Below are 12,058 nucleotides of genomic sequence, written 5' to 3'. Positions count from 1 at the left end.
GTTGTAACATTCTGCTGTGAACGGCGAAAGCAGGATGCCCCCGTCGGGGCGTCGGGGGCGAGGCCGTCGGGTGGGTGGCGGACGGGCGGCGGGCGTGGCGGCTGCGTGCCGGGAAGGCGGTGGAGGAGATCTCGAGTTCTACTCAGCTAAGGGCCGCACTTGACGCTGTAAGCAGCGCGCGGCGAAGCAGTTTGGCGCTTGTGGTGAATCAAATGGGAATCTAGCCCAAGCAAGGTCGGAGAGTCGTGTCATAGGAGAGGAGAGAGTGCGTGGAGATGTTTTGTGCGGGATCAGGCCCGAGTCCCTAGTGTCGCCGGATCGAAGCAGGTAGCTGCTAGCTCCCTTTTTCGTAAAGGAATAGTTTTCCCCCCGATCCCCTCCTCGCTGCCCGGCGCGTGAGAAACTTAGCGGGCTCCGCGCTGGGGCTCCGTGGGGGGTTTCGTGTGTGTGTTCCTCGATTGGTCCCCGCCTGCGTGTGTGTGTATTGCCGGGCGCCTCGCATTCTGTGTACTCTGTCCGCTGCACCTTTGCACTACCTAGATCGGCTTTCTTTATTAGTGGTCACGTCGCCGTTTTTGTATTAGCCTGAACTTCTCCTCTAGACTCGTCTGCGGCCGTGTGCAGGTGGCGCTCGAGAGGGGCTACCGCGCGGCGTCAGCCGTCAGCCGTCACTTGCGGTAGTGCGGGACGGGCTTGCCCGCCGCCTCCATCTTTGCGCGGTGCTCCTCCTGCGACCGCTTGAGTCGCTCCGCCGTCAGTCCCGCCGAGTGCGTGCCTACAGCGAGTCCAGAAGACGCCCCTGGACGCTTCCTGGAAAGTACCCGTCCCCTCCGGCCGAGAGAGAGCGCGCCAAGCTTCTCCTGCCCGCGCGGCGGCGCCGCCGGCCCTCGCGCCGCCTATTGCCCGAGATCGCGCGAGATCGCGCGAGACCCGAGATACCGCGCCGCCAAGCTCCGCTCGCGCCGCCTTTGGCGCGCTCAGCTTTGAACGGATGGACGAGACCGCGGCTTGCGTCTCGACGACGGCGTCTGGGTCTGCGGCGGGGCCTCCGCCTCGCAGCCAGTCGCGCGGCCGCTTGGCGGAGGCGGAGGCGGAGGCGGAGGCGGAGGCGGAGGCGGAGGCGGCGGCGGAGGCGGGGGCGGAGGCGGAGGCGGAGGAGGAGGAGGAGGGCTTGAGGGGCAGTGCTTGGCTGCGGGCGAGCGCCGAGCTGCCCTGCCGCGCCATCGCCTGCGCGCGAGGAGAGTCGGCACCGCGCGGGCCGGAGTACCTACGTCATCAGCCACGAGCAGCAAGAGTTGGGAGGGGGGTGTGCTGCAGCCCTGCGTGCTGCAGCAGGACGCGTGTCGGCGCGAGTGCTACTGCCACCTGCCCTCCGTCTCCCCGCGTCCGTGTTCCGCATCTGTGTTCCGCGTGTGCCGCCACGGCTCGCGGTGGTCTTGGCCAGACGGCCTCGGCGACGACGCCGCGGAGCTCTCCGCCGCCTTCTCCTCTGCCTCGCGCCGCACCTGCTCGCGCAGCTGCTCGAGACGGCGCAGCTCCGCCACCCGCTCAGCGACGTACGTGTCTCGCCTATTAATTAATCATTGCAAAGCATTAGATTATGGCCGGACGTCCCGGGCGACGAGCAGAGACAGTCTCGCCTCCCGTTCTTGTTGGAGATGGTGTCGTACGCCTCGCTCAGCTTGGCGAAGCCCTCCTCGCGCTTTGGGTGCTGCGACACGTCCGGCGCGCAGCAGCGCGAGAGGTCGTCGTACACGCGCCGGAGGACGAGGTCGCCGGGAGGCGTCCAGAGGAGCTTGCCGTCCGCGTCGTAGTGCGGCTCGGGCAGGCGCAGCCGCGCGAAGAGGCTCTTGGCCTGCAGCAGGTGCAGGATCCCCGCCTCCTGCTCGCGCAGCGGTATCCGGCGCTCCTTTGCCTCCTGCCGCGCAGCCTCGACCGCGGCCGCCTCGTCGAGAGTGGCGCCCTGGTGGACCCGGCCAGAGGCCTCGGTCGCGCCGCCGCGTCCGCGCGGGTTGTCGTCTTCCTCCTTCAGAAGCGAGAGGACGTCCATGTGGGTGCCGTCTGCTCGCTCTGCCCACCAGGCGCGCCTCACACTCACAGCCGAGAAAAAGAATTTTACGATTTTCCTCGCACAACACTTAAAAAAGAACGTCGCCAAGAAGAAGACCTTCGAGAGCCTCATCGTCGACAACAGGGTCGAGGTCGCGCGCGCGGCGGGCAAGGCCAAGGCGATGGCGGTGCGCGACGGGATCGGCTTCTGCCCGGCCTTCAACCAGACCGCCATCCCGTGCAAGACCGCCGCTCGCTGCCGCTACGCGCCGTGCGTCAACTTCGAGGCGCTCCTCCACTCCGCCTTCAAGGACACTATCTACGAGCGCATGCCGAGCGCGGTCAGGCTGGGCACAAGCCGCGGGCGGCGCGGGCGCGGCGGCCGCGGCGGCGGCGGCGGCGGCGGCGAGGTCAAGAGCAACAAGAAGAACTGGGCGAGCGTCGCCCGCGGAGCCGCCCGCTCCTCCTCCGACGGCGGCCCACTCCTCGAGTCCAACGAGCCCTCCCTCTACGAGGGGAGCGACGAGGATTTCTAGGAACGGCCGCCGAGCCCTTCCCGCAGCGCAACCCTAGCAGCGCAGCGGGCAGGGCGGCTCGCGCAGCGCGCGCGCGATCGAGCGAGGGAGCGAGCGAGCGAGCGAGCGAGCGAGCGAGCACACACACACACACACACACACACACACACACACACACACACACACACACACACACACACACACACACACACACACACACACACACACACACACACACATGTTGTACACATGCACAGACACACAGCCCCTTCCCCTTCCTCAAGGGCGAGGACACGCGCAGGGGCCGCACTTCTAGCGAGGCCCACAGAGTGGGAGACTCCTATCACCGCCACTGCCACCCACGTGTCAGTCTGCCTGTGGTAGAAGAGACTGCCGGTGAGACGTCGGAGGAAGGTCGCTAGTCGAGAGAGATCGCCAGTGGATAGGGAGTCCACCGTGCTGCGAGCCTGTCGCTGTCCCTTGTCAGGAGCAGGAGAACTAGGAGAGCGCAACCAGTAGGAGGCCCGCGCTTGCCCCCGTGCCGCCGGGTGCAACCTGTCCTATACGAGAGATGGGATTCCTGTCGTGAGGGTGAACCCCCTGCCCAGCCCCCCTCCGTGTCGCGATGCGCTCCCCGCTCCCGTTCCCCTGTGTCCCTGATCGTCCTACAAGATCCTGCTTGTGCAGGTGGGGACCCTGTCCTTCTCCCACCCCTCGTTTGGCGTGTCCGTTGTATTTATTTATTTATTTAAAAAAGAATGTGGGCCCTAGAGCGATGCGTCATGTGTGTGTCCGCCTGGTTTTATTAAATGAACTCGGGGGCACAGGACGCGGTACAAACGGGGTACACCAAAAGGCACAGGCTGCCTGCACGGCGTTCACTCGAACGCCATGCACATGGCGCGGAGCAGCATCGGGTTGGTGTCGAACCCGAGCGGGTCCTCCTCCCAGTCCCGGTGCCCACCCTCCGCGTCATCCTGCTCATCGTGCGCGTCGAGCACCCTGCCGAGGCACAGGACCGTCCCCTTGGGAACGCCTGCCCCTCGCGCGCGCGGGAACTCTCCCTGCACCGCCATCACGAACTTCTCGCGCGCCCACTTGTCCGCCTTGCTTTGTTTCATAACATCGAAGGCTAGCTCAAAAAGAATCGACGAGGCACGGGGGCGGCGACGGCTTCGATGTCCACCCCGCCGCGCCGCCGCTCGCGCCGCCTCGCCTCCGCCGCCGCCGCCGCTCCCTCGCCGAACACGCCGCCGCCCGCCCGCCTCCTCGACCTCCCCACGGACCTCCTCCTGCGCGCCCTCTCTCACTGCCACAGCCCCCTCGACACGCTCGCGTCGCGGCCGTCTCGCTGCTCTTCCACGCCTCGCTTGCGGTGGAGGGCATCCGCTTGTGGGCGCAAGAGCGCGGCTTCGAGCTGCCGGCGCAGCCAGAGGGCGAGAGCTGCGTCGTGCGGTGGCTGTGCTTCGCTGCGCTGCTGCGCGAGGCCAACCCGCCGGCGAGGGCGGCAGCAGGCGTGCACCACAGCGTCTTCATCGACGGCGAGGGGCGGCTCTCGTCGTACGGCTCTGCGCCAGATCACGCCCCATGCATCCTTGGCCACGGCGAGGGCGTGACGCGGCTCAACACGCCGACCCGCCTCCCTTCCCCGCTGGGCGGCGAGCGCGCCGTGAGCGTGTCGGCTGGAGCTGGCCACAGCCTCGCCCTCACCGCCAGCGGTGCTGTCTGGAGCTGGGGCTTTGATGCCTTTGGCTCGTTGGGCCACGGCGACGAGCAGGACCAGCTGCTGCCCAAGAAGATCGATGCCTTGGCTGACCAGCGCGTCGTCACTGTCTCGGCTGGAGCCTGCCACAGCCTCGCCGTCACCGCCGACGGCGCCGTCTGGAGCTGGGGCTATGGCCAGCTGGGCCACGGCGACCAGCGGAACCAGCTGCTGCCGAAGAACGTCGAGGCGTTTGCAGGCCAGCGCGTCGTCGCTGTGTCGGCTGGAGATGGCCACAGCCTCGCCGTCACCGCCGACGGCGCCGTCTGGAGCTGGGGCTATGGAGCCTATTGCCGGCTGGGCCACGGCGACCAGCAGAACCAGTTGCTGCCCAAGAAGGTCGAGGCCTTCGCTGGCCGGCGCGTCGTCGCCATTTCAGCTGCATTCTACCACAGCCTTGCCATCACCGCCGACGGCGCCGTCTGGAGCTGGGGCTGGGGAGCCTCAGGCCGGTTGGGCCACGGCGACCAGCAGTACCAGCTGCTGCCAAAGAAGATCGAGCTGTTGGTGGGGCGGCGCGTCATCGGTGTGTCGGCTGGAACCGTGCACAGCATCGCCCGCATCGCCGACGGCAGCGTCTGGAGCTGGGGCGGTGGACTCTTTGGCAGGTTGGGCCACGGCGACGAGCAGATGCAGCTGCTGCCGAAGAAGATCGAGGCGTTGGCTGACCAGCGCGTCGTCGCTGTGTCGGCTGGAGATCACCACAGCCTCGCCCTCACTGCCGACGGTGCCGTCTTCACGTGGGGCAAGGGCGAGGACGGCTGCCTAGGCCACGGAGAGGACCTGTCCAACCAGCTGCTGCCCAAGAAGATCGAGGCATGGGCTCCCGCGGGGCATTGAGGCAAGGCAAAAGGTTACTTCTCGTCTCCCAGGCTGGCGTTTGGACGGGGTCAATTCCCCGGAGGAACGCCGCTCCGAAAGTCGAAGTGCGGTGTGGTGTGTTGAGTTTATCTTGAGGAGACGTCCAGAACGGCCCAACAACGCGCCCACAACGCAGAACGAATTCGTCGTATCGCGTTAAGCTGGCACACTGATCACTGTGCACTGATGACGAAGAGAAGTCTCTCAGCAGAAGCGGAGACGGTTGGTACAGTATATCGAGGGAGGTGGCTGCGTGTACGAGAAGGCTAGCGAATAGACGACGGAGAGTGTTGTGAGTGAGATAATGCACAGCCGAAAAACCGGAACGTACGGCTCTAGCAGCCCCATAGGTTCACACACACCCAGCTACCCATTGGCGCTAAGGGCGACGCGCTCGCCTCGCCGCCCGCCACACGCGACTCGCGAGCAGTGCAACAGCATGATAGACTCATACCTCGCCGTCCGGGTGCGCCTGGTTCCATCTCGTGAACTGTCGCCTCAGGTTTGTTTTTAACCCGATTGAGCCGAGTCGTCGCCCGTTCCAACTGCAGACAGAAACGAGTCGGTGGGTGTGATTGGGTGGGTTCGGGGACGTGATCTGTGGCGTGTGGGGCGGGGTGGCGAGTGCCAGATGTCTGCGCTACTTTCACGTAAACGCACAACCCCTGGCCCCGCCCGAAATCGCTACTTTCACGTTCAGGGCTCGTCCCTTCCCCGACCGCAGCGGCTCGCTGTCTTTTCCCATCTTAACTCGCTTTCCTTTGCCGTCCGTCAGCTCTCCCCCCGTCTCAAATTCGTGGTATCGCGTTGTGCCAGTGTGCTGCGACGAGCGATAGAATTCTTTTCCTCGCGATGTCCACCCCGCCGCGCCGCCGCTCGCGCCACAGGAGCAGTCACACCACTCCCACCCCGGCGCCCACCCACTCTCCACCCCGACATCCCCCCCCCCCCCCCCCCACAACCCCGCCCCCCCCCCCCGACGACCCGAGCAACCCCGCCCCAACCCGACCCGACCCGATCCACCCCGCCCCGCCCCGCCCCGCCCCCCCCACCGGACCAACCCGCGAGCCGCTCCCGGCTCCGCCCCTCGCCCAATCCCCACCCGCGCCTGCGCCTGCCACCCGCGCCGCCTCCCCGACGCGCGCACACGACGCCAGCCACCTCGCCCGCCGTCCCGCCCGCCGCCCGCCGCCTCGCCCGGCCTTCGCGCCCGCTCGCTCGAGCACCGCCCCCGCCGAGAAAAAAGAATTTTACAACCTAGCTCCCTCGCACAACACTGGGCACGGGACTGGCTCGAAAAAAGAATTTTACCACCGTGGGCACGGTTCTCCCTTCGGCTGTCCTCCGGGCGCCTGCTGCGGCGGCGCGGCCGGTTGAGGCCGGGCCCGGCCCGGCCCGCGACGGCTGGCCGCCGACGAGCGCGCTCGCGCTGCTCGTCAAAATGGCGGCGGTGGCGATTGCGGCGACGGTCGTTCAGTCGTACAGTGCTCAGGCGTCTGTCGTCTGTCGTCTGTTGTCGCATTTCGCACACGCGCGCGCCGCGCGACCCGCGTCGCTCCGCGAGGGCATGAGCCATCCGCGATTCGATCCCGCAGCCAAAAGCTGCTCGCGGCCGACTCCGCCATCGCGGCCGCAGCTGTTGAGCTCTCCAGAAGATTGGTGCCTCATATGCTGCCTCCCTGCGGTTGCTGCTGCCGGCGAGCCTGGCGCTCCGCTGTACTACAAGGAAGTGCTGACTCGATCCTACCCCGAATTCTTCTACCCCCACGACTCGGTGGGAACGCGAATGTGACAGGACCATCGGGTCCTTCAGCCACCAAAGCGAGATCACCCGAGAGCAGCTGAGCCTGCCTCTGGCCTCGCCTCCCTCTCCTTCAGCCATTCGTGGCATCCTATGGGTCGTCCAGAGTATCGACCTCTGGCTGGCCAAAAATCTCTCTCTCTCTCGGGACTGGCGCGCACTGGCACTAACACAGGTACACCACGGGAAAAAAGAATTTTCCGCGCAAAGAAACCACTGATGCTCTGATAACAACATACCAAACGGTCTCTGCAGGAGCATCCAGCACAATGGTTAGGGTGTGTGCAATGGTTAGGGTCCTGGACTCTGCAGCACACACGTATTGATCAAATGCACATTACACATCAACCTATACGAAACAAGAGAAGCTCGTTTTTTACTTTCCAACGCCCGTTTGATTGCGAGGGAGTGCCGTTTGATGGAGATGTGTCCTGAGGTCCAGAGCAGTCCTGCCATCCTGCCAGCCAACAGAACCGTTCGATACTTACAGACTCAAGCGGTGCAGTGGCGGCCTCATTGAGAGGTCCTCTTGTGTCACTGGAGGTCCTCACACCCAGAGTCCTCCCAGAATACTCTTCGGGCTTGAAAACGCTCAACATGCGGCCGGCAGTTCACTGTCTCACGATGATGCAGAAACAAGGATGCATCTTCAGCCGCAGTTCATAGTGCTGCCTGGAGATGCCGCGCAACACAACGAGGTTGACGGGCTCTATAGGAGGGGAGATGGCACCCCGAGGTCCTCTAGAGAGGTCCTACACCCGAGAGCTCCTCAGGCCCCACCCAGGCCTCGCACAACCATTGGTGAGCTGACGCGACAGAAACCCGAGTCTTGAGAGAGGCAGAAATTCTTTGACCTCTGTGCGCAGAGTGTGTGCACACACTCACACACTGTGCGCAGAGCTGCATGTGAGCATGCGCTCTCGAGTGTGCCCACAACCGGCACAAGCAACTAGCCACCGAGACATAAGAGAGCATCGCTTGTTTTGCGCTGATTGTGCGCTCTATCCGCTCACTATCAAACTGTTAGCCTAATAACGTACCTAATCATTAGCATATGTACCTAATAACGCTGCCATTAAGCTAATAATTAGCATTTTTCCACGAAACTGATTGTGTAAATAAGCTAATTATTAGCTTAATAGCAGCGAAAGTCCTAATTATTAGGTATGCTAATAATTAGGTACGTTATTAGGCTAATAGTTTGATAGTGCTCTCGGTGTGTCTTGGGTTGTCTGTGCCCTTTAGTTGCTCTCATACCTGTGTGCACGGTCTCTCCCTTCTTGCATCTCTCCCTTCCTGCAGTGTCTCGGCTCAAGCTGGCCACCCCAACCAAGCCGTCTGAGTACTTGGAGCACTTGGAGTGCAGTCATTAACCTCACATTCTGAGTATTTTCCTTTTTGTTTTCTTAGCCGCCGTTCACACACAGAGAATCCGCCCCGCTGTGTGTCGACGACAGCTGTCGATGCCGCTCGATGCGCCGCCCTGCGGCCCTACGGCCTCGCTCGCGTGCCACTCGCCGGTACTCTGCTACCTCGAGCCGTCGTGCGCGATCTCTGGCGGCGCCGGGTGCAACGCGGCGGGCGTCGACCTTCGCTGCCGCTTCTGTGGCCAGGCTCCCTTCCCGGCCTGCCCCGTCGCGCCGCCGCCGGCACAGAGGGCAGCAGGCTACGCAGGAAACCGAGGAGGACCTCGCCGCGGCGGATTCGCGCGCCTGTCGCCGCTACCGCCGTCACCGGCGCCGCCTCCGCCGCCGTCGCCCGTCAGCCCGCCGAGCTATCCTTCCCACCACCCGCAAGCGCCGCCGCCTCCGCCGTCGCCGCCGTCGCCGCTTGCGCCGCCGCCGACCCAATCTCCGCCTCCGCCGCGGCCCTCCCCGCCGCCGCCGGCCGCGCTCCCGCCGTCCCAAATCCTGTTTGGAGTGCGGCAGTCCGCGCCGCCGCCGCCGGCCGCGCCCTCGCTGCTCGGCGGCGCGCTGGGCGAGCTGCTCCCCGACTGCGTCGCGGTGACGGGGATGTCCGCGAGCGCGTGCGACGGCGTGGTCGACGGCGTTGCGCACCGCACGCGGGGCTCACGCCGCTGTGGGAGCCCCTCATATGAGTCTCTTTCGAGCCGCCTCTTCCATAGGCGTTGCGCACCACACGCGGACAACGTTCGGCGTGGTGCACGGGGTGCTTCGACATGTGGGGGTCAAGGTGCGCGCCAAGCGATGAGCTGGTCGACAGAGATGCGGGCTCCCAGCCTCTTTTAGTTACGCTCGCCCACAGAAGTCTCGACCGGATCTCTGGCTATCCTATCGACTCTACACTTCGGCCAGAGCTCTGGCCATGACCCATGTCTCATGGGACGGTGATACACAATCTCCGTTGTCTCAGGTGTCCAGCGACCCGGGCGCTTGGAACGACTCGGCGGCGCTCGCCATGTTTGGGGTCGCGGCCGTGTCGGCGTGGGCTCTCCTCTGCCTGACCCGCTGCGCCATACACTGCTGCATGGCCGAGGGATATGACCTTCACAGGCACAAACACGTAGCCCGAGACAGAGACCTATCTGATACGATGGCCGAGAGAAAAACGAGATAGCACATACCATGTCAGCCCTCGCTCACGGTGTGGGAGATGCACCCCGCCGCGCGTTGCAAATCTCCCTCGAGTGAGTTGCCGTATAGGCCCGCCGGCAGGAAAGCCCGCATGCGACATCAGTTGCCGCATTCGCAAGAACGTCGGTCGGCGCAACGGACTGGCGCCGCCGCCGCCGCCGGCGCATCGCCCCAGCAGCTGGCTCGGGCAGTGGAGCTGCTGGAGCGGAACTTTGGCGGCGCTCGCCCCCCTGCCCCCCCCCGCGCTGGCCGGCGGTCGCGGGCCCCGCAGAGCCGCTCCTTCCAGCCCCTCGACGACGAGGTCGACGAGCCGCCCCGCAACGCCATGTTTCGCGCGCCGAAGAGCGGGCTCTTCGAGTAGTAGGTGACACATGACGTGGAGCGAGGCGCACACATGACACAGGACCTGGTGTTTGTGCGACGGCCCGCTCTTTGGCTTCTCACGCTCGCTATGTTGACAAGCCGATGTGATAATGGTCTTGAGCGTGTGTGTGTGTGTTTCGCCGTGATGCGTGAAAGTTGTGTGCAGTCGATTCGGCGGCGGGAAAGCTCGACGTGTTCGCGAGCGCCCTGGTGCTGCTGCTAGTCGTTGCACGCCGCCCCTGGTCGCTGGAGACAGTGGTCCAATCGGCTTTAATTCTGGGGCCAGCCGGGGCGGCGCGCGCGCGGGGGCGTGACTTTTTTGAGGTAAACTCTCGCACTAGCTCTCGCCCTCTCGCAAGCCTGGCGCCCTGGCCTCCGCCCTAACCGCCCGGCGGCCCGCACGCTCGACAGAACCCGGACGACGTGCGTGTTTCCTTCTCTACGAAAACACACACTCCCAAGTCATCGCCATCGAGCAGCCATCGAGAACAACAAGACTTTTGGCGAGCCAACGCAGCCGAGAGATAAAATCTTCGCAAGAGGAGAGCCTAGAGTCTCTTGCTAGAGCGCCGTACTGAGCCTAGCGCAGCGCGAACTCGCCGTCTGAGCCTAGCGCAGCGCGAGCTCGCTCCTGTCGCTGCGCAACCCTAGCCGAACTTTATCCCCTACCCGGTCGTTGCCGAACCCAGTTGTGGGACGCGGCTGTGTTCTCGAGGGCGTGCCGGACTCAGGCGGCGCCGCGATTGCACGCACCTTGACTGAGCCCCACTAGCCTGGTCTCGCGGCCATGATCGACACATTCCTCGTGGCCAAGCACACGCTGCTGCGGGGCTCCTACATGCGCCAGCTGCGAGTCTCGCCTGCCGACAACAGCGTCATAACGACACGCCCAAAGGACGACACGGCGGTGACCAACGCATGGCCTGCCGACAGCATCGTCGCCGTGGAGTCCAAGAGCGGGCTCCGCTTTGACGTCGTGCTGCACCCAGTCTGCGGCGTCTTCCCACGCCGCCTCCACTTCGCGGCGGTGTCTGCCGCCGCAAAGCCCTCGATCCTCGCGTCGCTCCGCGCGGCGGCCAGCCCTCTGAATGGCGGGTCGAGCGGCGAGCGGGCTGCTCCTGTGAGCCGTCCGGCGAATCCTGAGACGGCTAGCTCGCGGTCCTGCGCCGAGTCCTCCTCCTGCCACGGGCGCGTGCCGGGTCACGAGTGTCCGTCGCCGCCACGCGACGCCCCTGCTCCGTCGCCGCCACGCGACGCCCCTGCTAGTACGCCTGGAGCCGCCGAGGAGGGCGTGTACACTCTGGCGGCGGCGGCGGCAGAGGCGGAGACCGACAAGGCGTGGTGGCGCAGCTCGTCGCAAGTACAGTACGCTTCGTCAGCGCGGCTGTGCATGTTGCGGATAGGCGGAGCTCGGTGATGGCAGGGCGGCGGCGGCGTGCAGGGCGGAGGATGGCTGGGCAGCGGCGGCGTGGGCGGAGGAGGGCGGGAGGGTCGCGGCGGCGTGCAGGGCGGAGGAGGGCAGGGAGGCGGCGGAGGGCGGGAGGGAGGCTGCGGCGAGGGCGGCGGCGCCCTCCTGTCCCTTGAAGGCTGCCCATGGCTCTCCTTGGACGCTGCCGCCCTCCGCCGCCTCCCTGTCGCCCGCCGGCCGGGAGGGCCATGGGCAGCGCCTCCCTCCCGGGGGAGCCATCGGCGGCGTGGCGGCCTCTCCGGCGCGATCTCCCTATATCTCCCCTATATCTCCCGATATCTCCCGCGCATGTCATACGCCGTCAGGTGCGATCTCCCTATATCTCCCCTATATCTCCCTATATCTCCCGCGCATGTCATACGCCGTCAGGTGCGATCTCCCCCATGTCTCCCCGAGATCTCCCTATATCTCCTCCTCGCCGTTCGGGGGAGCCTCTCTGCTCCTCCGACTCCTTGGACGCTGCCCATGCCCCCCCCCGAGCGAACTGCGACCGCGGCACGTCCTGTGAAGGGTTCTCTTCACACCCTGCTGCTGCTGTTACGTCTTCGGTCCCCGCGGGAAGCCCCGCGCATAGGACAACAACGTCTGTCCCACACACACCCAGACGCGCACATACATCATGCTCGGGCCCACCCCACAGTGTAG

At 65.4% G+C, this 12,058-nt stretch overlaps 2 protein-coding genes across 2 annotated transcripts; one reads left to right on the top strand and one right to left on the bottom strand.

Moving 5' to 3' along the window:
* Window positions 1-1,576: 1,576 nt before the first annotated feature.
* EMIHUDRAFT_250450 (hypothetical protein) lies at window positions 1,577-2,050 on the bottom strand (the record flags this gene model as incomplete). The annotated part of the gene is made up of 1 exon (XM_005757141.1): window positions 1,577-2,050. One exon carries the CDS (start codon window positions 2,048-2,050, stop codon window positions 1,577-1,579), a length of 474 nt encoding a protein of 157 aa, XP_005757198.1.
* An 8,682-nt stretch (window positions 2,051-10,732) lies between these two features.
* On the top strand, window positions 10,733-11,305 carry EMIHUDRAFT_250447 (hypothetical protein; the record flags this gene model as incomplete). The annotated part of the gene is made up of 1 exon (XM_005757140.1): window positions 10,733-11,305. A coding segment is annotated over one exon (573 nt), but the record flags the coding sequence as incomplete, so codon positions are not given.
* Between the last annotated feature and the right edge of the window lie 753 nt (window positions 11,306-12,058).

Source organism: Emiliania huxleyi, assembly GCF_000372725.1.
Source record: "Emiliania huxleyi CCMP1516 unplaced genomic scaffold EMIHUscaffold_926, whole genome shotgun sequence".
NCBI classification, from domain to species: domain Eukaryota; phylum Haptophyta; order Isochrysidales; family Noelaerhabdaceae; genus Emiliania; species Emiliania huxleyi.
Note: the sequence above shows the minus strand (reverse complement) of the source record. Positions and strands in the feature narration are given on the sequence as shown.